This window comes from Pan troglodytes, chromosome 7 (assembly GCF_028858775.2).
Source record: "Pan troglodytes isolate AG18354 chromosome 7, NHGRI_mPanTro3-v2.0_pri, whole genome shotgun sequence".
Classification (NCBI taxonomy): domain Eukaryota; kingdom Metazoa; phylum Chordata; class Mammalia; order Primates; family Hominidae; genus Pan; species Pan troglodytes.
Window position 1 is genome coordinate 55664598 of NC_072405.2, and position 26344 is coordinate 55690941.

The 26344-nt window shown below is 42.0% G+C and overlaps 1 protein-coding gene and 1 non-coding gene across 5 annotated transcripts in view; both read right to left on the bottom strand.

The window, feature by feature from the left end:
• LOC134810858 (POTE ankyrin domain family member A) overlaps window positions 1–26344 on the bottom strand; it is an 83348-nt gene that overhangs the window by 23524 nt on the left and 33480 nt on the right. For 2 of the 4 annotated variants that reach the window (XM_063817059.1, XM_063817060.1), the window contains one exon: window positions 25557–25668. In XM_063817059.1, coding sequence (XP_063673129.1) covers window positions 25557–25564 — 8 coding nt within the window. In that variant the 5' untranslated portion in view covers window positions 25565–25668. Of the gene's footprint in view, window positions 1–11081; window positions 13686–25556; window positions 25669–26344 lie in introns of those variants that run through there. The other 2 variants (XR_010159510.1, XR_010159509.1) reach the window with 2 other exon arrangements.
• Window positions 12422–12528, bottom strand: LOC112204227 (U6 spliceosomal RNA). The gene has a single exon (XR_002937806.1). It is a non-coding gene; the product is annotated as a U6 spliceosomal RNA (small nuclear RNA).

Here is a 26344-nt window from a genome sequence, read left to right on the forward strand (position 1 = left end):
TTTACGCTCCCACTAACAGTGTAAAACCATTCCTATTTCTCAACATCCTCTCCAGCATCTGTTGTTTCCTGACTTTTTAATGATCGCCATTCTAACTGGCATGAGATGGTATCTCATTGTGGTTTTGATTTGCATTTCTCTAATGACCAGTGATAATGAACTTTTTTTCATATGTTTGTTGGCTGTGTAAATGTCTTCTTTTGAGAAGTGTCTGTTCATATCCTTTGCCCACTTTTTGATGGGGTATTCCTAGAGATTTCTTATAAAGGACTTGTAAATTTTACCTTCTTTCGTCCTCATCTATTTCACTTAAACTGCTGTCATCATTTATTTGTAGCAGACCATGAGTTAGTAAATTGACCTTCTCAAACATGGGTGTAATCACAGATTATTTTGAGGTCCGTTTTTTATTTTCATGTTTCTTTACTTTCTTCACATGCAAGGCAAACCACTATTTTTAAAAATCTATAAAAAGCCAATGTTTTCCAATAACCCTATTGACAATGAACAAAAAAAAAATTTTGTAAAACTCCAACTCTTTTCCATCTCAATCCACTTATTAATTTAAAAAATGGTTATAAAGTGCAAACAACATAAAAGGAAATGTGCATTCCCTGCTTCAAAAACAAGGTAATATACAATTATGATACAATGTGTTATGTAAAAGTTGATATATAAAAAGTTATATTTTAGCACAGGGAAGGCTTTAGAGAAGAGGTAAAATATAAGAGGAGCCCAATTAGGAAAAATCATTAAGAGAAAACCATTCTAGTTAAAAAACAGAATGTGAGCACAAAGATTAAGCATACGAAATCTAGATGCTTACTAAAAACTTGAAAGGAAAAGTGTAAAATACTTGGAAGCTAAGAATAGATGAATGCTACACGGCATTTGAATGCTACATTAAAAAGCTGGAGTCCACTGAATACAGGCAATGACTGTTAAACATGAAAATCATAATTAGATTTGAGCTATATTTCTGTTTCTATTATTCACTGTAATAATGTTTACCTTTAAATGAAGTTTTGAAAATAGCTGTGGCAAACGTAACATGAAAGATTAAGTCAGGAAAATGTCCTGAGAGAGAGTGTATTAGTCCACTTTCACACTGCTAAAAAGAAATACTGAAGACCGGGTAATTCATAAAGGCTAAGCTGCACCTTGGCCCCTTTTAGCCACAGCTGGACCTGTAGCAGCTGAACACAGGGCACCAAGTCCTGAGGCTGCACACAGTAGCAGGGCCCTGGGTCCAACCCATGAAACCACTTGTTCCTTCTAGGCCTCTGGGTCTATGATGGGGGTGGCTGCCATGAAGATCTCTGACATGCCCTGGAGATACTTTCCCCAGGCCAGCTTGCATTCCTCCCCAGAAAATGGGCTGTTTTTCTTTTCTACCCCATGGTCAGGCTACAAATTTTCCAAATTTATGCCCTGCTTCCTTTTTAAACATAAGTTCCAACTTAAAACCGTCTCTTTGTGAATGCATAAAGCTGAATGCTTTCAGAATCAACCAGGTCACCACTTGGAATGCTTTGCTGCTTAGAAATTTCTTCCACCAGATACCTGAAATCATCTCTCTCAAGTTCAAAGTTTCACAGATTTCTACGGCAGGGGCAAAATGTCGTGAGTCTCTTTACTAAAACATAGCAAGAGTCACCTTTGTTCCAGTTCCCAAAAAGCTCCTTATCTCTATCTAAGACCACCTCAGCCTGGACTTCATTGTCCCTATCACTATCAACATTTTGGTAAAAAAAAAAAAAAAAAAAAAAAAAAAAAAAAAAAAAACCATTCAACAAGTCTGTAGGAAGTTCCAAACTTTCCCACGTCTTCCTGTCTTCTTTTGAGCCCTCCAAACTGTTACAACCTCTTTCTGTTACTCAGTTCCATAGTTGCTTCAACATTTTCAGGTTATCTTTATAGCAGTATCCCACTATCCCTGGTACCAATTCTTTGTATTAGTCTGTTTTCACACTGCTATAAAGAAATACCTGAGACTGGGTAATTCACAAAGGAAAGAGGCTTAATTGATTCACAGTTACACATGGCTGAGGAGGCCTCAGGAAATGTACAATCATGGCTGAAGGGGAAGGGGAAGCAGGCACCTTCTTCACAAGGTAGCAGGAGAGAGATAAGTGAAGGGGAAAGAGCCCCTTATGAAACCATCAGCTCTTGTGAGAACTTCCTACCACGAGAACAGCATGGGGGAAACTGACCCCATGATCCAATCACCTCCCACCAGGTCTTTCTCTCAACACCCGGAAATTACCATTTGACACGAGATTTGGGTGGGGACACAAAGCGAAACTATATTGGGGGGTATCCTTAGAAATATCTAATTTCTAAATTTCACTATTTATATTTCAAAAATAGCAGTTTTTGATTAGTTATGATTTTGTTGGAAAATAAAATGATCTGGTAAATTTTCTTCATTTAGCCTAGTATTTAGTCAAAATATAAAAAGCTGGATTTGCCAGCAGAAAATTGTAATTACTTTTTAATGAGGTAAACATGCATAAGAATATTACTATTATTGTACAGAGAAGAGAGTAAACAAGAAAAGGAATTTAAAAAGAGAGAATATCAGTACCATATACATACATGAACTGACAAAGAGACTAAATTCTCCCACTGGAAATTATTTTAGGACTTGAGTAAAAACTTCTAAAAATACCAAAAACAGAAACAAAACACTTGTTTTTAAGATATAAATTATGCAGAGAACTCTTCTGGTTAAGACAAGATTATATATCAAAAAAAGATCTTCCTGAGAGCTTTCATTAACCAATTCATCTTGACCAAAACTTTAAAATTAAGTCTACAATTCTGGAATATAAAATACTTTCATTTTGAAAACAGTTAATGGAAGGCAACTTTTAAATAGAAAATTTCTGGTTAAAGTTGACTCAAACTCAGGAAAGAACTGACCTGTAGCCATGGTAACAAGAAGCCACTCAAAGGTTCATAATCCCTTGGAAAGAATTTGTAAGTCGATTAAATTTGCCACTCAAAATTTTTTAGATAAAATACCAGTAAAATTTGCAATTCCTCTGACTCATTTTGCCATAATTACAATTATCATGATTACCAGTAAAAGAATAAATAGTGAATAACCACAATATTGGGCTTTTCTCCCTAAATGAAGGAATATTAATATAAAGAATGTAGCTCATTATAAAGAGCCAAAAGAATAAAAAATGCATATAATTACCAGGCAAAATTGTTAGAATGAACCATGTCAAACATTTTTTAAGTGAGGATCAATCAAACAATATACCCAGGATAAACTCCATTCACTCATTTAATAAGTATTTATGGCCGGGCACGGTGGCTCACGCCTGTAATCCCAGCACTTCGGGAGGCAGAGGTGGGTGGATCACAAGGTCAGGAGATCGAGATCATTCTGAGAAACATGGTGAAACCCCATCTCTACTAAAAGTATAAAAAAAATAGCCGGGCGTGGTGGTGGACACCTGTAGTCCCAGCTACTTGGGAGGCTGAGGCAGGAGAATGGCATGAACTTGGGAGGCGGAGCTTGCGGTAAGCCGAGATCATGCCACTGCACTCCAGCCTGGGCAACAGAGTGAGACTCTGTCTCAAAAAAAAAAAAAAGTATTTACTAGGTAGCTACATCCAATATGTTAGGCCTTTTTCTAGGCAGTGAGGATATGGTAGTGAACAATAAAAATCCTATTCATGAGAATGAGATAAACACACAACAATAGATAAGGCAAAATATACAGTATGTTAGAGGAGAAAAACTAAATCAGGAAAATGAAATGTTTATGTGTTTAAACATTTATGTGTTTAAACATAGGAAGAGTGGTGGGAAAGTTGGGATGGCCAGAAAAGTCCCTGCTGAGAAAGGGTATTTTAATTAAAGAACTGAAGGAATGGGAAGAGTAAGCAGGGAGGATATCTGGGGAAAAAGTATCCCAGACAAAAGGAACTGTCAAGTACAGAGGTGTGCCTGGAGTCTTTAAACAATAGGGATAGATAAGGAAAAGCAAGAAGTTCAGTGTGGTTGAAGCAGAGCAAAGGAGATAAGAAATAGAAGTTTAAGTGGGAGGGATAATATGCCAGATGGTGTACTGTCTTTTAGTTATTAGGAGGAAGTTTGACACATACTCAGAGTGAAATGGGAGGCCATCAGAAGGGCTGGGGCAGAGGAATGACACAATTTGATTTATGTTTTAAATACATCCACTGAGTTAAGAATTGATTTAAAGGGATTTTTTTTTAAACCAGAACTATCAATTATCAGTCTATGACACTCATCTAGACTACAGACGATGGTCACTCAGATGTACAATATATGACTGGCTTCTGGATATATTCTTCAAGTATACTTGATAAGATATGCTGATAGATTAGATGTGAGGCATCAGAGAGAGAGAAAGATGAGTCAAGAATGACATGAAGGTTTTTGGCAAAGCAAATGGAAGAGTTGCCATTTACCAAAGTAGGAAAGACTACATGAGGTGTAGATTTCAGGAAGGACATCAGTAGCCCAATTTTGGGCTGACAAGTGTGTGCTACCCAATAGCTAACCAAAGAGAGATGTCAAGTAGGCAGGTTGGTATAGAGATCTGGAATTAAGGAGAGAGAACCGAGCTGGAGACATACATTTGGAAATCACTAGCATATACACAGTAGAAAAAGTCACAAGGGTCCAGGGGCAGTGGCTCACACCTGTAATCTCAGCACTTTGGGAGGCCGCGGTGGGTGGATCACCTGAGATCAGGAGTTTGAGACCAGCCTGGCCAACTTGGGGAAACCCTGTCTCTACTAAAAATACAAAAATTAGCCGGGTATGGTGGCATGCATCTGTAATTCCAGCTACTCAGGAGGCTGAAGCAGGAGAATTGCTTGAACCCAGGAGGTGGAGGTTGCAGTGAGCTGAGATCGTGCCACTGAACTCCAGTCTGGGCAACAGAGTGAGACTCTGTCTCAAACAAACAAACAAAAAAAGGAACGAAAGAAAGAAAGAGCCATGAGAAATAGAATTTGGGACTGAGACCTGGGAAACAACAATGTACAAAAGGTGAAAGCTGAGGAGGAGCAAGTGAAACAGACCATGATGAACAGAGTAGAAAGACAGGATGAAAAGCCTGAGGGAGTGAAGTCCTGAAAGCCAAGCGAAGATGCTGTTAGGGAGAAGATGTCCTCCAATGGGTCAAATATTGCTGACAAATTAAATAAAATGAGGTGTAAGAAAAAATGCCTAGATTTATTACAGAAAAAATTAGTGATAACCTTGAGAAACACAATTTTGGAGGAGTGCTGAAGTTGAAGACTACTGGCATTAGATCAAGAGTGAATGGAAAGAAAATTTGAGTTTGTGAGTGTAGACAGTTCTTTTAAGGACATCACACTTAGGAGTCATGACTGTGAATAATGTAATTTGCTTCCACAGTCATGAATAGCGATAGATAAGAAACAGTAGTTTTCAAACTTTATGTAAATGGTGCAGTTTTCAAATTTTATATAATTACATATTTTAAAGGTTATAAAAATTATACAATATGGTATTTAAAAATGCCAGACCAACATATTACATTCTTAAAATTATAGAACTAAAAGCCCCCTTGAACATTTCTAGATTACATAAGCTCATTATCATTTTGTTCATGCTTATAAATAAAGACTAATACTAAAAGTTTCAAGGGAAGTATTTCTTGCTTCATAAAAACCAGGCAATTCTAGGACAGTTGATACTCATCAAGTATACAAAGTAATTGATCACAGTAAAATACTGAGTTCTATTAACAGAAATAAAACAGGAAAATGCAGAAAATAATCTTATTTTATCAATGAAGTTTTAAAAATTATATGAAGTATAATTATATGAATTATATGAATATAAAAATTATATGAAGTCACCGTTGAAAACTATGGTGCGGTGAATACAGAAATATATTCTGTTTTCAAAGGAAGAATAATGTCATGTGTGCAGGGCACTTTTACAAATAAAAGTCACTGTATTAGCAGCACCTTCCTTTTAGCACAAGAGTCAGCGAATTAGCACTTGTGGGCCAAATCCAGCCCACTGCCTGTTTTTGTAAATAAAGTACGTTGGAACACAGCCATGCTTATTCACTTTCTAGTCCATAGAGTCAATTAGCTAGGTGTGATGTTGCACACCTGTGGTCCTAGCTAGTAGAGAGGCTGAGGTGGGAGGATCACTAGAGCCCAAAAAGTCGAGGGTGCAGTGAGCCATGATCATGCAACTGTACCCCAGCCTGGGCAACAGAGCGAGACCCTGTCTCATAAGAATAAATATATATAGTCCACAAAGCCTAAAATATTTACTAACTGGCTCTTTGCAGAAAAAGCTGGCCAACTCCTGGTTTAGTAGATCAAAGATCCTTTGATGCATTTTAACAAGTTTTACCCAATATACTGAAATGTTTATATGAAATATAGATCCCCATGTGCAATCCCTTGGCAATATTCAGATTGAGGTTTCAATATTTCAGCACTCAGGCACTGACAACTAAAATTAAATAACTAGCAATCTTGTTGCTGACAAGTTACAGGGTCAACATAGCATGTAGCTTCCATTTGCAACATAGCAGATATTACAAGAATTCTAACAAAATTGTCTTAAGATGTGTCATCAAACTAAATGTTTTAAATACATGTTTATTGTGAAATAATCAGTACACTCTGGATCTAACCTCATTTTTTAAAAAATGGTTGCATACTGGATGGGCACGGTGGCTCATGCCTGTAATCCCAGCACTTTAAGAGCCCAAGACGGGCAGATTACCTGAGGTCAGGAGTTCAAGACCAGCCTGGCCAACATGGTGAAACCCCGTCTCTACTAAAAATACAAAAATTAGCCGGGCATGGTGGCACACACCTGTAATCCCAGCTACTCGGGAGGCTGAGGCAGGAGAATTGCCTGAGCCTGGGAGGCGGAGGTTGCAGTGAACTGAGATCATGCCACTGCACTCCAGCCTGGCCGACAGAATGAGACTGTCTCAAAAAAAAAAAAAAAAAAAAAAAAAAAAAGGCTGCATACTACATTATTTTCTGGGTTTGAAAATTCAGTTATTTCCTATTGATAAGGACTTAGAGTAACTCCAGCTTGTTGATATAATAATGCTGTAATAAATGTCCTTATACATAAGTATATATGTAACGAGTATATATGTATATAAATGTATATAATGTATATAAGTGTATATAAATATGTATACACATATATACACAAATATCTTTAACATACATATATTATATATCCTTACTATATGTGTGTGTGTGAATATGCTACTAAATTAACACTCAAAATGTATTTACCAACAGGGTATGAGAATGTCTTTTTCAATGAGACCATTTCCATTACAGTAACACCGATGGAGCTGGTGGCCATTATCCTAAGCAAACTAATGCAGGAACAGAAAATCCGATGCCACATATTCTTACTCATTAGTGGAAACTAAACAATGAGAACACATGAACACAAAAAGGAGAACAAGACACCAGGGCCTACTTGAGGGTGGAGAGCAGCAGGAGGGAGAGCACCAAAAAACTACCTATCTGGTATTTTGCTTATTATCTGGCTGATGAAATAATCTGTAGCCCAAATCTCCATGATACAGTTTACCTATATAACAAACCTGCACATGTACCCTTAAAACTAAAATTAAAGTCCACTCCTTCCTCATGTCGAGGTTAAATGCTAGTGTACACCTGGAAACCTCTGAATCATCTGAGATTTCTCTCTATCCCCCAAATCTTTTTCATTCAGTCATCACTAAATCATATTGACTATACCTCTCTTCTGCCTCTGCTTTATATTCTCACTGCCACTGGGAACATAAACATTTATCAAATGGCTTTTGTTTAAAAAAAAACCCGCCAACTATTAATGTTATTTCTTACATGAAAAAAGAACTTAAGCAAAACAAATGAAAAAGGCATAACACCAAAAAAGGCCAACATTTTAAAATGAATAACTGAGATTCCTAACTTTATTTCACCATAGATGGGTGAAAACCTTAAATACATTGATACTAGTCCAAGGATGTATGACAAGGAAACTATAGCTGACTACTGCAAAAGCTTCCTTTGTCTCCTGGTTTCTTTACATGGTTACCTTCCATCAACCTCCATGAGGGGTCACAAACTATAGGCCACAGGCCAAATCCAGTCTGTCTTATGGTTTTTTAAATAAAATTTTATTGGATCTCAGTCATGCCTATTTGCTTACATATTATCCATAGTTGCTTTCTCACTGTGACAGCAGGGTTAAGTAGATATGACAGAGACCACATAGTCTAAAATATTTCCCACATGGTCCTTTACAGAAAAAGCTTGTCGACCCCTATTTTACACCATAGCCAGAATGCCTTAACACTCCAATTTAATCTCCTGACTCCCCTGCTCAAATTTCTCCAATGAGTCCCTGCATCAGCCATTGCTGGCTCCCTACCAATAGCCATTCCTAATTCTTTCTTGCAGAAGAAACACAAATCTATTGGGATACTTATTATCTCAATATTCTTCCCCAGCTACAGAAAGAGAAACGATTATTCTAAGCTAATCACATAATTACATTTGCTTTCCCAGTGCCCAGTATGGGGATGGGCATGTGGTGTGACCCAGCCAATGAAATGTTACAGGAAGTCCACTGCATGCTTCTAAGTTTTCTCCCTATTTAAAGAAACGCGAAGAAAAGCAGCCCTTGCAACATTGTGTTCTGAGAACAAGATGTTTGGAGCTGTTGCAGATTAGCCAGCCATGAAAGGAGATTTGAAGAAGACACTGCCAACAGCACAGCTGAAAGAGGGACAAGTGGGATTCTAGGATATCACTGAACAATCAAAACAACTCTAGTTCCTACTGTTTTAACCACTCCTCATCTAGTATTTGCAGTCCAAAGCATTCTACCTGGTAAATTTCCCATGGCCCACGGGATAAGAGCTACTCATTTCTATAGTATTAAAAATTCTATCATAAACTTGCCTTAGCTTAGTATTCACCTCATTCCCAACCTCTCATATCTCACACTTTTTGTACTAGCAAAAGTGAACTGCTCGTAAACCCTGCAAAGTTCACTCAAGCATCTTGTCTTTTGCACTTGCTGCTCTTCCTCCCATACAGGCAATCTCATTAGATGTTCCTTCTGCCAAACACACAATCTCCTTACGTGTTCTTTCTGCCAAACATCATTCTTCTGCTACTTTACCTAGAAAAAAATCTACTCACTCTGCATGCTTACCTTAAATCCTACCTACTTTTTTTTTAAAGCCTTCATTCCTAAACACATGTGTCTGGCACATAATCAATATAATATAAAACCATAAATATAAACTTCCAGTGGGCATCTAGCACACAGTAAGCTCTGAATAAAGTAGCAAAATAATAAAAATGACAATGACAACAAGCTCCTGTCTGTATTTTTAACTGTGTTCTGTAGCATTAAAAAAATGCTTAGTATCTAAAAGACATTCGATAGCTATTTGTTAAATACATAGGTGAAAACATAAATAAAAATGTTTCCTTGTAAATTCTATTGAAAAAGTACAGAAATGAAATAGACACAGCTCTATTCTATTATGAGCACCTTAAAGATCAAAACTACATCTATTCCATCTTTGTCTCCTGCAACGTACAAAACCTAACTTACAGAAGCTCTTTGATAAACATATGGCTAGGCCGGGCACGGTGACTCAAGCCTGTAATCCCAGCACTTTGGGAGGCCAAGGCAGGCGGATCACGAGGTCAGGAGATAGAGACCATCCTGGCTAACACGGTGAAACCCCATCTCTACTAAAAAAAATACAAAAAAATTAGCCGGGCGTGGTGGCGGGTGCCTGTAGTCCCAGCTACTCGGGAGGCTGAGGCAGGTGAATGGCGTGAACTCGGGAGGCGGAGCTTGCAGTGAGCCGAGATCGCACCACTGCACTCCAGCCTGGGGGACAGAGCGAGACTCCGTCTCAAAAAAAAAAAAAAAAGATAAACATATGGTTAAATTAAAGGTGTTCTCACACAGTTTGAATTGTACAATATACTAGGTGTCCACATCCAGGTAGCATACTAGCATTTTTGTTATTATGAAACATTTTTGTACTTTTATTATAATCTGCTGAGCCTAGAGTTGGGCAATTTGTATATTTATTATGACAATCTTTTGGCGAATGGTAGCAGAGCATCTTGTTTTAACAAAATTACTGTTATCACGACAATTAGCCAGCAGGTACAAGAATACATCTTGTTCCAACAAAGTAAATATATCTCTTTCAATTTCAAATTAAAAGGAATAAAGTCAGTAACAGTGAGACCTTGCTGGTACAAGCATATGTAACATGACCTGTGCTTTGCTGTTCATGATCAAAACTTCCGTACTTTTACTTTTTATCTATGGTAGGACCACCCAGAGCAGGTATCCACAACTCCCAGGCCACAGACTGGTACCAGTCCATGGCCTTTTTGGAACCACCCCACACAGGAGGAGGTGAGCATCAGGCAAGCCAGAGAAGCTTCATCTGTATTTATAGCCATGCCCCATGGCTCATATTACCACCTAAGCTCCGCCTCCTGTCAGATCAGTGGTAGCATTAGATACTCATGGGAGCGTGAACCCTGTTGTTAACTGCCCATGCGAGGGATCTAGGTTGTGTGCTTCTTATGAGAATCTAATGCCTGATGGTCTGTCACTGTCTCCCTTTGCCCCCAGATGGGACCATTTAGTTGCAGGAAAACAAGCTCAGAGATTCCACTCATTCTACATTATGGTAAGTTGTATAATTATTTCATTATATATTACAATGTAATAATAATATAAAGTAGCACAATAAATGCAATGTGCTTGAATAATTCTGAAACCATCCACACCTTCCCCTAGTCCAAGGAAAAACTGTCTTTCACAAAACCGATCCCTGGTGCCAAAAAAGCAAAAAGGTTGGGGACAATTGACCTAAAGTAATTCACTATAAGAAGTTTTACCTGGATTACTGTTTTCAGAACAGTTTTTTGGCATTTGTTTTTCTTTATAGTCAGAAAATAATTGGCAAATTCTATGTATAAAAATGTAATAAATAAAATTATTTTAATACTGATATAAAAATACTTACCAAATGAAAAATTCTTAGAGTATTTCAAATATCAGAATATCAGAAAACAAGATTATCCCATCCACTTATGTGTACATCCTACAAACTTTTCATTAAGCTTCTAATTAAAAAAGAAAAAAGTAAGGTGAAATACTCATAAATTGAGGGCACCATGACTCAATAAATTAACTTGCATTCGCTTGACATAATAGAAAGTCCCAACTCTGAAGAAGTCCTAGCTCCATAATGAACAGCTATTGTTCTTGGAAAATTTACTTCTCTTAGGCTCAATGTCTTCTTCTACAAAGTGAGGAATTTGCTGCCTTATTTCACTAAGCTATAAAGATTTAACAAGATAAATTTTTAAATGCTCACAGAAATAGTAAAGCAATGGAATAATCTGTTCCTAAACTTTATGACTGAAATTATCTTCGAATCCCAAATAAAACCCAATGTGTAGCTAGGCGCAGTGGCTCACACCTGTAATCCCAGCACTTTGGGAGGCCAAGGCAGGCAGATCACGAGGTCAAGAGATCGGGACCATCGTGGCCAACATGGTGAAACCCTGTCTCTACTAAAAATACAAAAAATTAGGTGGGCATGGTGGCATGCGCCTGTAGTCCCAGCTACTTGGGAGGCTGAGCCAGGAGAATCACCTGAACCTGGGAGGCAGAGGTTGCAGTGTGCCAAGGTCGCGCCACTGCACTCCAGCCTGGCAACAGAGCAAGACTCAGTCTAAAAACCCAAAGAGTATTTTGTTCATAGGTCCTAATATGCAAATGTTGTAGCCTTCAGGAAATGTTATTGTCTTTTGTTTATTAGTTGTCCTACTCTTTATGGCTTATAACTCACAGCATCTCAACTATTTCAGAGTTTATAATTAAATTTATTCATAAATATCTCATTAAAGTAGGTAACATGATTGTCCACTATTATGGAGTTTATCAATCACAACAAGGGCAGAAAACCAATGGATGGATGTCAAAACCTGGCTTGGACCAATGATCCTTCTCTACAGACTCACACTCTGAACCAGCAGATGTTTGTTAGGATAATGCTTCATATCCATGTTCATCTCCAGCTGACATGGGAGACCAAAATCCTATTTTTATTTGTTTTAGTTTCCATGAAGAAGTTGCAAATTCATTCTCTAATTTTTGAGACACATACTAACGATATATTTTGCACACAACACTCTACACATTATTCAACTCCGGGGACATCTCATAGGCCACCTTACATGAATATTTTTGTAGCGAAAATCACAATTTCAATATTTAGATGGCACCCATTTTGCTTTGATTCACACTGTTTCCTTAGAGTTAGTGAGCAAATAGTCAAATGACCTTCCAGTGACTGTGCAAAATATGGAATGCTTCAAAAATTTGTGCAGCCTCCCTATGCAGGGGCCATGCTAATTTTCTCTGTATTGTTCCAATTTTAGGATATGTGCAGCCGAAGCAAGCACAAAGCCCTACTTTTACACATGGACAGTGATGAGTCATGAACAAGATTTGGCTCTCAGTCTAACTAACCTACTTGAGATCTCGAGAATTATCTCCAAAGGTTTCCTGTGAGGTAGAATTAGAAAATATTTTTAAATCTTGAGGAAGAGATGCAAGTAGCTTGGGAGATTTTCATTATCATGGAAAATAGATCACTCAAGGGGCCAACCACAGCTGGGTGCCCACTGCTCTAGGGAAGGTTAACATGGGGCTTTCTACTGCCTAAGGTACTATACAGGATATAAAGGTGCCTCAGTGTATGTATCTGGTAGCAAAGAAGAAGAAACAAACACTGATGTCTTTCTGCCACATTATTTGAACCTCTCTGACAGTTTAGAACAAGCCCAACTAATATCTGCTAGAGAAAAGACCAACACAGGACTCAAAAGATCTCTTGACATGAAGTTCTCAGTTAAGTCTAGGATAAGATGTAGGTTCCACATCAGGTTTTGAATGTAGGGGGAACTGAAAAACTGATGGTAGGAAGGAAAAGGTATTATTCTGTAAGCTGATAGATACTGCCAATAATATTCATTTTAATGTCCCAATCACAGAGATAAAAGTCAAATTAGGCCAGGCGTGGTGTCACACCTGTAATCCTAGCATTTTGAGAGGCTGAGGTGGAATTGCTTGAGTCCAGGAGTTCAAGACCAGCCTGGGAAACATGGCAAAAACCCCATCTCTACTAAAAAAAAAAAAAAAACTTTAAGCCAAAGGAAACTTGGGGTTCAAATGAATAGGTATTGCTCATTTTTTCAATACTTAGATTTATAGAATATATGTAAATCAGATATTTCCAATGATAAATACTAGGATTTGAAAGGCCACACCCACCTGGGGAAATTCCACTCCCACCCGGCGGGGGGAAGCCCACACCCACCCCACGCCCACCCAGGGAAGCCCACGCCCACGCCCACCTGGGGAAAGGCCAAGCCCCTCCACCCACCCGCCGAGGAAACACCCAGCCCAGCCAGGGGAATGCCAAGCCCAGCCAAGAAAAGGTCAAGCCCAGCAAAGGAATGCACGGGGAGGAAATGCCAATCCACGCGAGGACCACGAAGCGAAGCGACCAACGCCAAGCCAAGCATGGAACGCCAACTCAAAAGACCAACACCAAGCCAAGCGACGAACGCCAAGCCAAGCCGTTACATACGCATGCGCAGAACACCAAGCCAAGCTGCTGCGGCGTGCGTGTGCGGCGTACCTCAGATGGCAAGTTACTGCACGTGGCAGTGTCCGACGTGTGCAACCCGCGTGCTTGTAAGTTCTGGTGCCACAAATGTCAGTGACAGCCTTGTGTTCCCGCCAGACCTCGTGGAAACTGGCCAAGCTTCAGGCCATTGATAAGGAGAGGCAGCCCGTGGGAAAAGGCGTCTACAAGCAGGACTGGGGCCAGAGCGCCTGGAACTTGAGGATGCTGACTGTCTCCTCTGAAGAAAGCCCCGAAGACACTCGTGGCGGTGCTGTGCCCAGGTGGCCGCGGCTGCAGGGGAGGGGCAGGCTGGCGGAACTCGCTGCAAATGGCCTCAAAATCGTGGAACATAAGCCGCCCACGGTCCCCAGGCCCTGCTGAGCGGGGGGAGGAGCACGAGCACCTACCACTGACGGTGAGATGCAGAAAGGCATCCCTATGTGCAGATCCTGGGAACAGGATGCTTTAAGCCCCAGGGAGCCGGATCAGGCAACCCTGTCAGCACAGTTGAGCTGGACCCGGGCAGTGGCTCTGTGACCCTCCTGCGGGGACCCTCCTGCTACACAGCTCCACGTGGCCAGGCTCCAGGGTGCTCACCCAAACAGCAAGTGCTTTGGTGTGGGATGAAAAATGGATTCCGAACCTAGGACACAGACCTGCTCTTGCCAACAAAAGTAGAGAGGAAGACAATTAGGAGTGCAAAAAGAATGTATTCTTTTGTAACTCAAGTCTTGCCTGATCTGGAGGGTTAAGCTAAGACTCCTCTTGCTTGATACTAAATGAACTTTTGAATGAAATAGAGAAAAAGAAAGAAGACACACACACTAAATCACCTTGTCCCACTGTGATCCCCTGAGCCAGCAAGCAAGGGGAGGCCTGGCCTCCTGGGCCCTCTCCCCACCTGAGGGCAGAGCAGTTTCCTCCAGGGTTGCAGGGAGCAGCTGGGCTCAGTGGGCTGGGCCACCCTTCCTTCGTTTATGGGCATCCCCACACCTGCACTCCCCCACGCAGAGTTCCATGATCTGGGTTCAAATCCCAGCTCCGACCCTCAGCACCTGTGCCACCTGGCAAATGCCTTACCCCCACGCACTTGCTGTGTCCTTCTCGACAGGAGGGATGGGAGCCGGTGTCCCTGGCATGCAGCGTTGTGACAGTCAAACACAAGCAGGAGCAGGCAGACACGTGGACAGGGGCCTGGCTGCTGGGGGTGCTCACTAGAGGGCATCAACCCATCTGCCCAGGTGGTCTTGCAAGTCTCAGCACTTATTAGGCACCTGACTATGGTAGACAGCTGAACAAAGCCCTGAGCTGCCCTGGGGAATATGACCAGGGTGATGGACCAGGAAGGACAGTTGGGGTGCTTGGCATGAGTAAGGAGGGGCCAGAGAAATGCCAGTCTCTTCCCACCAGCTATGGGTCCTGGATCATCTGTATGGGGCACCCTCAGTGGGCTGAGAACCCAGAGATGCCACAAGGTTTGGCCGCATCCTAGGCTTCCTGAATTCCAGCCCAGCCATGGCCCAGGCTTGGGGGTACTTTGGGCTCTTAGTTGGGATGAGGAGGGGCCAGGTAACACTCCTCATATGTCCCAGGATCTGATCAAGAAAGTGGTGCCCTGTCACTGCCTGGGACCATCTGGTCTCAGTGAAACAATTAGGGCAGGAAGACCCTAGCACCCACCTTCTGGGCCACGAACACCCAGGTCCACAGTGTGGCCACCTGAGTCAGCACCACTTGCCTTGGGAGCCAGAGCATGAAGGCCCAGACAAGACTAGCATGGTGGAGCAGTGGATGCAGGTACGCAGGATGTGCTGTGCGGATCCAAAGGGCCCCTCTCTGGAGACTTGGGCATAACCTCTCTATCTTAAAAAAATCATTGCCTGTAATCCCAGCACTTTGGGAGGCTGAGGTGGGCGGATCATGAGGTCAGGAGATCGAGACTATCCTGGCTAACACGGTGAAACCCCGTCTCGACTGAAAATACAAAAAATTAGCTGGGCATGGTCGTGGGCACCTGTAGTCCCAGCTACTTAGGAGGCTGAGGCAGGAGAATGACGTGAACCCAGCAGGCAGAGCTTGCAGTGAGCTGAGATCGTGCCACTGCACTCCAGCCTGGGCGACAGAGCAAGACTCCATCTCAAAAAAAAAAAAAATCATTGACACCCATAATATTTTACCTATTTACCTATTTTACTCATTTATAGGGTACATACAAGTGTTTGTTACATGCAGTGAATGTGTATTCTGGCTACTTTGAAATATTGTTGCTTAGCTACCCTAGTCTGCTGTCAAACATTACACCTTATTTCTTCTAACTGTATGTTTGCACCCAATAGCCACCCTCTCTTCATTCTCCCTTCCACACACCCGGTCTTCCCGGACGCTAGTATCTGCCATTGTATTCTCTGTGTCCATGAGATCAAGTTTTTTTAGCTCCCACATGTGAGTGAGAACCTGCAGTATCTGTCTTTCTGTGCCTGGCTTATTTCACTTAACATAATGACTTCCAGATCTATCCATGTTTTTGCAAATGATATGATTTCATTATTTTTTATTGCCAAATAGTATTCTATTGTATACATTTTGCACATTTTACTTAGCTATTCATTTGTTGATGGACACTTGGGTTGATTCTGTATCTTTGCTACTGTGAATAGTGCTGTGATAAACATGACAATGCAGGTATCCCTTTGCTACACTAAATTTTTATTTATTTATTTATTTATTTTTTAGAAAGAATCTCACTCTGTCACCCAGTCCGGAGTTCAGTGGCGCAATCTCGCCTCACTGCAAGCTCCACTTCCTGGGTTCAAGTGATTCTCCTGCCTCAGCCTCCCCAGGTAGCTGGGATTACAGGTGTGCACCACAACGCCTGGCTAATTATTTTTTGTATTTTTAGTGGAGATGGGGTTTCTCCATGTTATCCAGGCTGGTCTCAAACTCCTGACCTCAAGTGATATACCTGCCTTAGCCTCCCAAAGTGCTGGGATTACAGGAATGAGCCACCACGCCCGGCCTGAACTCTTTCCTTTGGATAAATACCCAGTAGTGGAAACGTTGGACCATACAGTACTTCTATGTTTAAGTTTTTTAGAATTCTCCATACTGGTTTCCATCGTGGTTATACTGATTTGCATTCCTACTGACAGTATAACAGAGTTTCCATTTCTCTGCATTCTCACCAGCATCTGTTATTTTTTGTCTTTTTAATAATAGCCATTCTGAGGTGAGATGATACCTCATTGTGGTTTTGATTTGCATTTCCCTGATCAATGATGTTGAGAATTTTCTCATATACCTGTTAGCCATTTGTAAGTCTTTTGAGAAATGTCTATTCCTGTCCTTGGCCCATTTTTAATGGGATTGTTTTGTTACTTTTGAGGAATTTGAGTTCCTTGTATACTCTGCATATTAGTCCCCTGTCAGATGAGTAATTTGCAGTTATTTTCTCCCATTCAAGAGGCTGTCTCTTCATGTGTTGTTTCTTTTCCTGTGCAGAAGCTATATCCCAGTCATCTATTTTTGCTTTTGTTGCCTGTGCTTTTGAGATCTCAGCCATAAATTATTTGCTAAACCAATGTCCTGAAGAGTTTTCCCTATGTTTTTTTCTAGCAGTTTCATAGTTCCAGGTCTTACATTTAAGTCTTTAATCTATCTTGAGCTGGCTTGTATCTTCTACCTGAGAAATGGAAGAAGTTCAGAATGATTATGCTGAGATAGTAAGAAGACTGTGCATAGCTAGAAATAATGGTCAGGAGAAAGCCATTGTGTGTTAACAAGGGGGCATTTTTTGTTTGTTTTTGAGATGGAGTCTCACTGTGTCACCAGGCTGGAGTGCAGTGGTGCGATCTTGGCTCACTGCAACCTCTGCCTCCTAGGTTCAAGCAATTCTCCTGCTTCAGCCTCCCGAGTAGCTGGGACTACAGGTGTGCACCACCACACCTAGCTAATTTTTGTATTTTTAGTAGAGACGGGGTTTCACCATGTTGGCCAGGATGGTCTAGATCTCTTGACCTTGTGATCTGCCTGCCTTGGCCTCCCAAAGTGCTGGGATTACAGACATGAGCCACTGCGCCTGGCCAATAAGGGGGTATTTTTGTATATTTCTTTCTCAGAAACAAAGAGGCCAATTCCACATCGAAATTAAATGTATGATTTTCAAAAAGGACGCCTTGAGAATCTAACCAAATCTAACCCTTATTTAAAATTACTTGGTAAACTATGTCACTTTAGGTAGAGGAAGATAAGAATTACAGGAAGTTGAATTCTTGAAAAATCCACAAAAATGTACTGTGCTTGGCGAGAAACTTGTAAAAGTGATTGCCCCTTTACCATGATTTGATATGAAAAATACTGTAATATGCCTGCCTGCCTTCCTTTCTTTTTCTTTCTTTAGTTCTTTCTTTCTTTCTACAGTCTCCCTCTGTTGCCGAGGCTGGACTGTACTGCCGTGATCTCGGCTAGCTGCAACCTCCCTGCCTCCGGCTCCCGTGATTCTCCTGCCTTGGCCTGCTGACTGCCTGGGATTGCAGGCACGTGCCGCCACTCCTGACTGGTTTTTGTATTTTTGGTGGAGAGGGGGTTTCGTCGTGTTGGCGGGGCTGGTCTCCAGCTCCTGACCTCGAGTGATCTGCCTGCCTCAGCCTCCCGAGGTGCTGGGATTGCAGACGGAGTCTCGCTCACTCAATGCTCAATGTTGCCCAGGCTGGAATGCGGTGGTGTGATCTCGCTACAACCTCCACCTCCCAGCTGCCTGCCTTGGCCTCCCAAAGTGCTAAGACTACAGCCTCTGCCCGGCCACCACCCCGTCTAGGAAGTGAGGAGCGTCTCTGCCTGGTCGCCCATCGTCTGGGATGTGAGGAGCCCCTCTGCCTGGCCACCCCGTCTGGGAAGTCAGGAGCGCGTCTGCCCAGCCGCCACCCCGTCTAGGAAGTGAGGAGCATCTCTGCCTGGCCGGCCGCCCATCGTATGGGATGTGAGGAGCGCCTCTGCCTGGCCGCCCCCTCTGGGATGTGAGGAGCACCTCTGCCAGGCCGCCCCGTCTGGGAAGTGTACCCAACAGCTCTGAAGAGACAGCGACCATGGAGAACGGGCCATGATGACAATGGCGGTTTTGTCTAAAAGAAAAAGGGGGAATGTGGGGAAAAGAAAGAGAGATCAGATTGTTACTGTGTCTGTGTAGAAAGAAGTAGACATAGGAGACTCCATTTTGTTCTGTACTAAGAAAAATTCTTCTGCCTTGGGATGCTGTTAATCTATAACCTTACCCCCAACCCCGTGCTCTCTGAAACATGTGCTGTGTCAACTCAGGGTTAAATGGATTAAGGGCGGTGCAAGATGTGCTTTGTTAAACAGATGCTTGAAAGCAGCATGCTCGTTAAGAGTCATCACCACTCCCTAATCTCAAGCACCCAGGGACACAAACACTGCGGAAGGCCGCAGGGACCTCTGCCTAGGAAAACCAGAGACCTTTGTTCACGTGTTTATCTGCTGACCTTCTCTCCACTATTATCCTATGACCCTGCCACATCCCCCTCTCCGAGAAACACCCAAGAATGATCAATAAATACTAAAAAAAAAAAAAGAAAAGAAAAATACTGTAATATATCACTACTTTTATTTGATAAGATTTTAGCTGATTAAAGTTTTGGTCTTAATTGCTATTTTACAAAATAGATGCTCACTCTGAGCATACACTTCTACAACCAGTTTTAGGAACTTAAAATTTTTATATAATTTCATATGTTGTTACAAGAATAGTACCAAGAATGCTCCTTCTTCTCTTAATCGGGACTCACCAATTTCTAACATTTTGTTCCATTTTGTATCATTTGTCTATTTACATACCTTTTTTTTAGTAATTTGAGAGGAAATTATGGACATAATCACCCCTAGGTGTGTATTTCCTAAGAATAAGGGTTTTTTTTTTTTTTTTTTTTTTTTTGAGATGGAGTCTACCTCTGTCGCCCAGGCTGGAGTGCAGTAGTGTGATCTCAACTCACTGCAAGCTCCGCCTCCCAGGTTCCTGCCATTCTCCTGCCTCAGCCTCCAGAGTAGCTGGGACTACAGGTGCCCGCCACTACATCCGGCTAATTTTGTACAGTTTTAGTAGAGACAAGGTTTCACCTGTGTTAGCCAGGATGATCTTGATCTCCTGACCTTGTGATCTGCCCACCTCGGCCTCCCAAAGTGCTAGGATTACAGGCGTGAGCCACCACACCCAGCCAGAATAAGGGTATTCTTTTACCCAACTCCAGAATAATTATTAAAATTGTGATTTTTTGGGGGGAGGGGGGACGAGGTGTTGCGCAGGCTGGAGTGCAGTGGCACGATCTTGACTCACTGCAGCCAGTGAGCTACCTCAGCCTCTGGAGTAGCTGGGACTACACGTTTGTGCCACCATGCCCCGCTAATTTTTGTATTTTTGGTAAAGATGGAAGGGGGGGAATCTCACCATGTTGCCCAGGCTGGTCTCCAACTCCTGGCCTCAAGCAATCCTCCCACCTCACGCACCCAAAATGCTAGGATTACAGGCCTGAGCCACCATACCTGGCCTGATCCCAGTTTTAGAAAAACTCTGTATCTAAGTGTACGGATATGTTGGGTAATCACTATCAAATTTTGGAAACTTTGCTTTTTTATATAATCAGAAGGATTCCATAAATGTACTTTGACTTGAAATAATATTTTCTTGAAGCCAGATATACATAGCTGTGACCTGGACTAGTTCATCTCATCACCTCCCCTCCCCACACCCTGCAGGTCCTGAGGTCAGTGGCCTTCCTGCCTGAGTCTTGGCTGCCTATGCTGCTGGCCATGGGTGAGAGGACAGCCTGCCCAATGAGTGTCAGTGTGCTTGTTGTTTGTGTGCTTCTGTTGCATTTCCTGTATCTCGTTTTTTGCTTTTCCCATCTCTGTTTCTCCCTTTCCTCCCTGAGGCCTGCACTGGCAGTGCACTACCCACCTCTGAGTGGAGGGCAAGCCAGGCCCATGGCCATATGATCCACTCCCTCAGAAACACTCAGTTATACCTATTTGAATTAATGACTAGAAGCCCATGTGTTTAGAAATGTCACTTTCAATAATAGACTCTGCCCTACCACCCTATTGCAGGCATGGCAAATTATTGCAAGGAATGCACATACTACATCCAGTCCTATCAGCAACTGACTAAAGCCTTTCCCATAATAGCATCCTAAACAACCTTTTAATGACATTCTGTCAGCAGATTTTTTCTATTGGAGAAAACACTAGAGAAAAACTGCTTGAGTTTTGGTGGAAGAGACTGTATCTGGAACGGTGAGCAACAAATACAGCATTAAAACCAAGACGTCAATACTTGGGTTCATATTTCACAACTAAAAAAGAAATTCAGAATTCCACACAATTGGAAGACTACTCAAATAGAAAATCTCAAAGTGAGGATTCTCAGAGATCCTCCAGGAGCAACTGATCTGCACAAGCAGACAACTGACCCAACACCTTCAGAATAAGCAATGACAGTGGACGGTGGATAGCTTCTGTCTAACACATTAGACAAAGACTCCTAATTCCTGTTTTGGTTTTTACCTGCTTGCTTATAACCATCCTTCTCATTTTCTACAGACCCCTTTTTGTCATTCATTCAGAATGACTCTTTTGCTCTTTTTTCCATCTTTATTATAAGAGTTAGGTCAGAACATACTCATTCTAATGCCATTCTTAGATAATCCCAAAGAGTAGCCACTGTCCTCAATCCTCCTGACTGCTAGATATGCTGGATAAACTTCTGGCAATTCTGGTGTCATCAGATGGGACCACAGGCATCATAGCGAATGGCATTTTCACTTGCACCTACATTGACAGTTAACCCTAAAAAAGTCAACCTGTGACTTGCTAGAGTCCCTTTCTTCCAGAAAGATGACTAATATCAATGCCAATGATTGGTCATTTTGCCAATAAGAATAATTGGTTATCTTACCATTTGTTACAATCTATTGATCAGACCCTCAGTAACTATAAATTTGAATTCACCAGACTTTGTAGGGCAATAGGCCAAATACCTGCCACACAGAAGAGACTAACAGAGTTCCAACTATATAACCTAGCTGGTGTAAGGCCTTAGTTTTTACACTGTGAACAACTCCTTATCTCCCTGATTTCTGTGTACGCCTGCTAAATACTTCCTTTATGGCCAGAACAGATGGTCCTATTTGCCTCAGACTAACACTTTATCCACTTTGGTAGAAAGAGTACTTCGAGAATTGTCTATATATACACAGACCCTAAATATATAATGGGCAAGACTGGAAATCCAACTCAGATATGAGCTCCAAAATGAGTCCACTCAACTATTCAGAGCTACTACCTGGAGAAATTACTGACTCATTGTTTATGTGAACAATGAGGGCAGTGTTCCCAGTGGTGGGAGTCACACAAATAGTAACGAGAGTAAAAAACCTATTACTAACTGTAGACGTTACTGATGACAGCACCTCTGCCCAAGATGAGGTAGAGCTAGACAATCGCAGTGCTCTGGAGTTCTTGTCGCCTTCATGACAGCGTCTGTGCCATTAACACTTCTTGTGTTTGATCGATGAAAGAGGCAAGGTGGAGTCTGCTTTCAGGGTAGCAAACTCTGAATAAATGGGCTTTCCTTTTCTCATTTGGGTGGTCTTTATTTCCACAAACAGTCCATAAAATGAAAGGTTCTGTACTATTTTAGAAAAATGTCTAGGAGTAACTGTGCTAATCCCCTTCCCACACCCCCAGCTTTCCGGCCATGGACAGGAGCTTTTTCCTCTCTGTAGACTCAGCTTCAAGTCATCATGAAGCCACTGCAATGCCTCCTGCAGTGGAACCTGAGAAAACGAAGCTCTTGGCCTTATTCTGGAGGTGGCACCCAAGTCTCGAGAACAACACGCATGTGTGCCAGGCAGCAAAAGAAAGGGCAAGTTCTCATCCCCTGCAGGCTGCAGGGTGCAGCACAGGATGCTCAGAGCTCACTATTCAGTATATGTCTGCTAACCACTGCCTGCCTCTTGCTATACTGCTGAAATTCTCAATGCCTTGGTCTTTCTGCTTTCTTGGCTGTCACATTGGCACATTCTGTGGTGCTATGAAATGACTCAAAAGGATCTCTCTCAATCATGTCTGAGTAGCAAAACTGACTTCAAGTATCCTGAAAACAGAGGAGGTGAAAATCCAGAAGACAGGGCCACCTATTTCCTCCGTCTGATGATCTAGCCTGTCTTAAACCAGAGGACCACAGTGCATCTTGTGATCTCAGCCTCCTGGATCAGTCATTGTCTAGCTTTGATCATAACCATGAGAAACTGGAGCAGAAGATGAATGTGGAGAATGCTCTGGCTTGTCCTTATCCTGGAAAATTATTGTCCAGCAAATATGTAGCTGTCTAAAGCAGTAGAAGACAGCTGGTGTACCTCGTCATAGGAAGCACTGAAGAGTGCTTTTTCTTTCATCTAGCAAGTCTCAATTCTTGTTTATATTCTAAATCAGAACATAAAATCATGGGCCAGGACTGTATAGAGCAAACATAAATTCTATACACATATACATGGCCAGGACTCACTTAAATGGCTATATATAGGAGCAAAGAGGCTGGGAAGCAACGGCCAACACAGTTAACACACAGCCTACAGGAGGGGAGAAAATGTGCCCAAACTGTGCGTCTCCACCAAGTCCTAGTAGCTAGAATCTACAAGGACCTTACATAAATCAAGAACAAAAAAAGAATCACAGTAAAAAATGGACAAAGGACACGAACACACACCTGTCAGAAGAAGACCTAGTAGAGACCGACAGACACGAAAACATGCTCAAGCTAACTATCATCAGAGAAATCCAACTCACGAGGACAAGGAGGTAACAGCAGCATTTCACGCCAGTCAGAACAGCCACTAGTCCAAAGTCAAAAGAGAACATGCTGGAGAGGTAGCGGAGGAAACGAAACTCTGTTACACTCTTGGTGGGAATGCAAAATTGACCTCATACTGCAGAAAGCAGTTTGAAGACTTCTCAATAATAGAGAAAATATAAATAAATAAATAAATAAATAAATAAATAAATAAATAAATGGATGGAAAGCAACTACCCTCCAACCAAGCAATCCTGGGTATCCTTTGGGTATCTACCCAAAGGAAAATAAATGTTTCTATCAAGAAGGACACACACCCTCGCACGTTCACAGGAGTGCTATTCCCAAGTGGGAAGACGTGGAAATAACCTAGGTGCCCACCAAGAGCAAATAAGATTTGAAAAAATGTGATACCTTTGCTAAAAGGCCAGCAAGGATGATCAAACACAAACAAAATCATGCCCCCGGCAGCAACATGGATGGAATTGGAGGCCACTAGGCTGGGTGAACTAAGGCAAGAACAAAAAACCAAGTAACTCAGGTTCTCACTGACAAGCAGAAGCTAAACACCAAATACGCCCGAACATAAAGATGAAATCAACAGGTGCTGGGGATGACCAGACAGGAAAAGGATGGAAACAGAAAGCCCTGGAGGAAGAACAACCCCACTGGTACTGTCTCCACCGCCCAGGTGACAGGTGCGTTGGGATCCCAAGCTTCAGCATCCTGCTGTATAGCCACGTAGCTGGCCTGCAGGTGTACCCCTTGATCACAATAAAAGTAGCTGTTGTTTTAGAAAATCCAGGTTTGGAACTAAAAATAGGAAAAAGTAAATAAAACAAGAAAACGCACACGAAGCAAAACAAAACAAAGCCTATAGTAACCTAACCCACACATTAGTGGCATAAACTTAGGAAGATAACCGACTGGACAAAACAAGGGGCCATATAATCAACCCAAAATTACAGACAGTGAACACTTTTCCCACCCTCCCCACCTCACCCTGGGAAGCATGCCAAAGGCACAGTGGTTGAAAAAACCAGGTATTCATGTGCAGAGGACTGAAATAAACCCTTCTGTTGCACAAGATCCAAAAAGCAACATAAAGTCCACCAAACATGTAAGTGCAATCCTGAAACCAAAAAACTCCAAGGAAAATGCACAGGGTGAGCATCAATTTTGGGGAAACTTGAATCCCTACACCTAAGCTGCAAACAGGAAAGGAAAACATAGGAGCCAAATACCCACAGACCGTACAATGGCTTCGCCATCTCCCTTCTCAATAGGACACAGAAATCACTGCTAACGAAAGCAAATATAACCACGTGGGGCTAAGGACAACTAACTTCCCAGAGAGAAAACAGCAAACCCAAACTGAAGCCATCCTACAGACTGGGAAAAAATTATGGAAAAATCATGGAAGAGCCTGTTATCTAACATACCTCAGAAACTAATGGTTCTAAGTGGGCAAAACATAAAAACCCATACACAAGCTGAAAATGCCCAGAGGACCTGCGTGGACATTTCTTAAAAGAAGACCTTACATTGACTCTTGGGTAACAGAAAAATTTCTTCATATCAGCAATCATCCCCCAAATGTAAATCCCAACCACCCACACTCACATACTGTCCAACTTCCCTGGAGGATGAGTATGACCAGAAAGAGCAATAAATTTTTCTGAAGGCAAGGGCTAGTGTATGTAGACTTGCAGACACAGGAACTCTTATCTCCTATTGGTGGTAATGTAAACTCCCATAAACACTAGGAGAAACATCTGGAGGTTTCTGAAAGAATCAGCAGTACAACTACCAGTTCTTCATCTAGCCATCCCAACACTGGGTATACCTGTAAAGCAGAAGAAATTCATACCTTAAGGAGATACCTGCCTTCCCATGTTTCATGAGGCACTAGAGACAATAATCAAGGTACGGAGTCAACCTACCTGTCCATCCACAGATGAAGACATGCAGAAACTGAAGGATATATGCACAAGAGAATACTCTTCAGCCATCAAACTTCTGGACATCAGGTCACTTCCAGCAAGGTGAAGAAACCTGGAGGACATTAAGTTAAATGAAATAAGCCAAGCAGAGGAAGGCAAACACAAATTCTGCATGATCTCCCCAACATGGGAATCTGACAAAGTCAATCTTCTCACAGAGGTATCCATGTCAATAGTGGGTACCAGAGGCTGGGGGGAGGACTGGAAACAGCTACAAAGTGACACTTAGATGAGAGGTGGGAATTCTGGTGTTCTACAGCACAGCAGGGTGACTAGGCTTAATAATATCCTAGCATAATATCCCACAGAGTGGGCAGGGAGGATTCGGAATGCTCTCCCCACCAAGAAATCATGTCTGTAGCATGAAACAGAGATGAGCTAGGTCCTGCAGGTTGATCATGACACTAGTGGTACATATGTCAGAAGGTCCCCTGCACCCTTTAAGTACCCACATAGACCATGTGGAAATTCTTGTTTTCACAATAGGATCACAACACCCTACTAAAAATCCTGCGGGATAATGAAACGCCCTGCATCCCCAAAGCAGTTCCTACACATACAAACTTGGTAGAGTGCATCACATGCCTCCATTTTAAATTACTTTGCAAAGCCTTAGCTACCCAAACTATATATGTGATTGGCATTAACAGGGTCACACAGGCCAACGGACACAATGAGGGTGCCAAGGGGCAAACCCAAATTGATGTGGAGTGAGCACATGTTGGAAA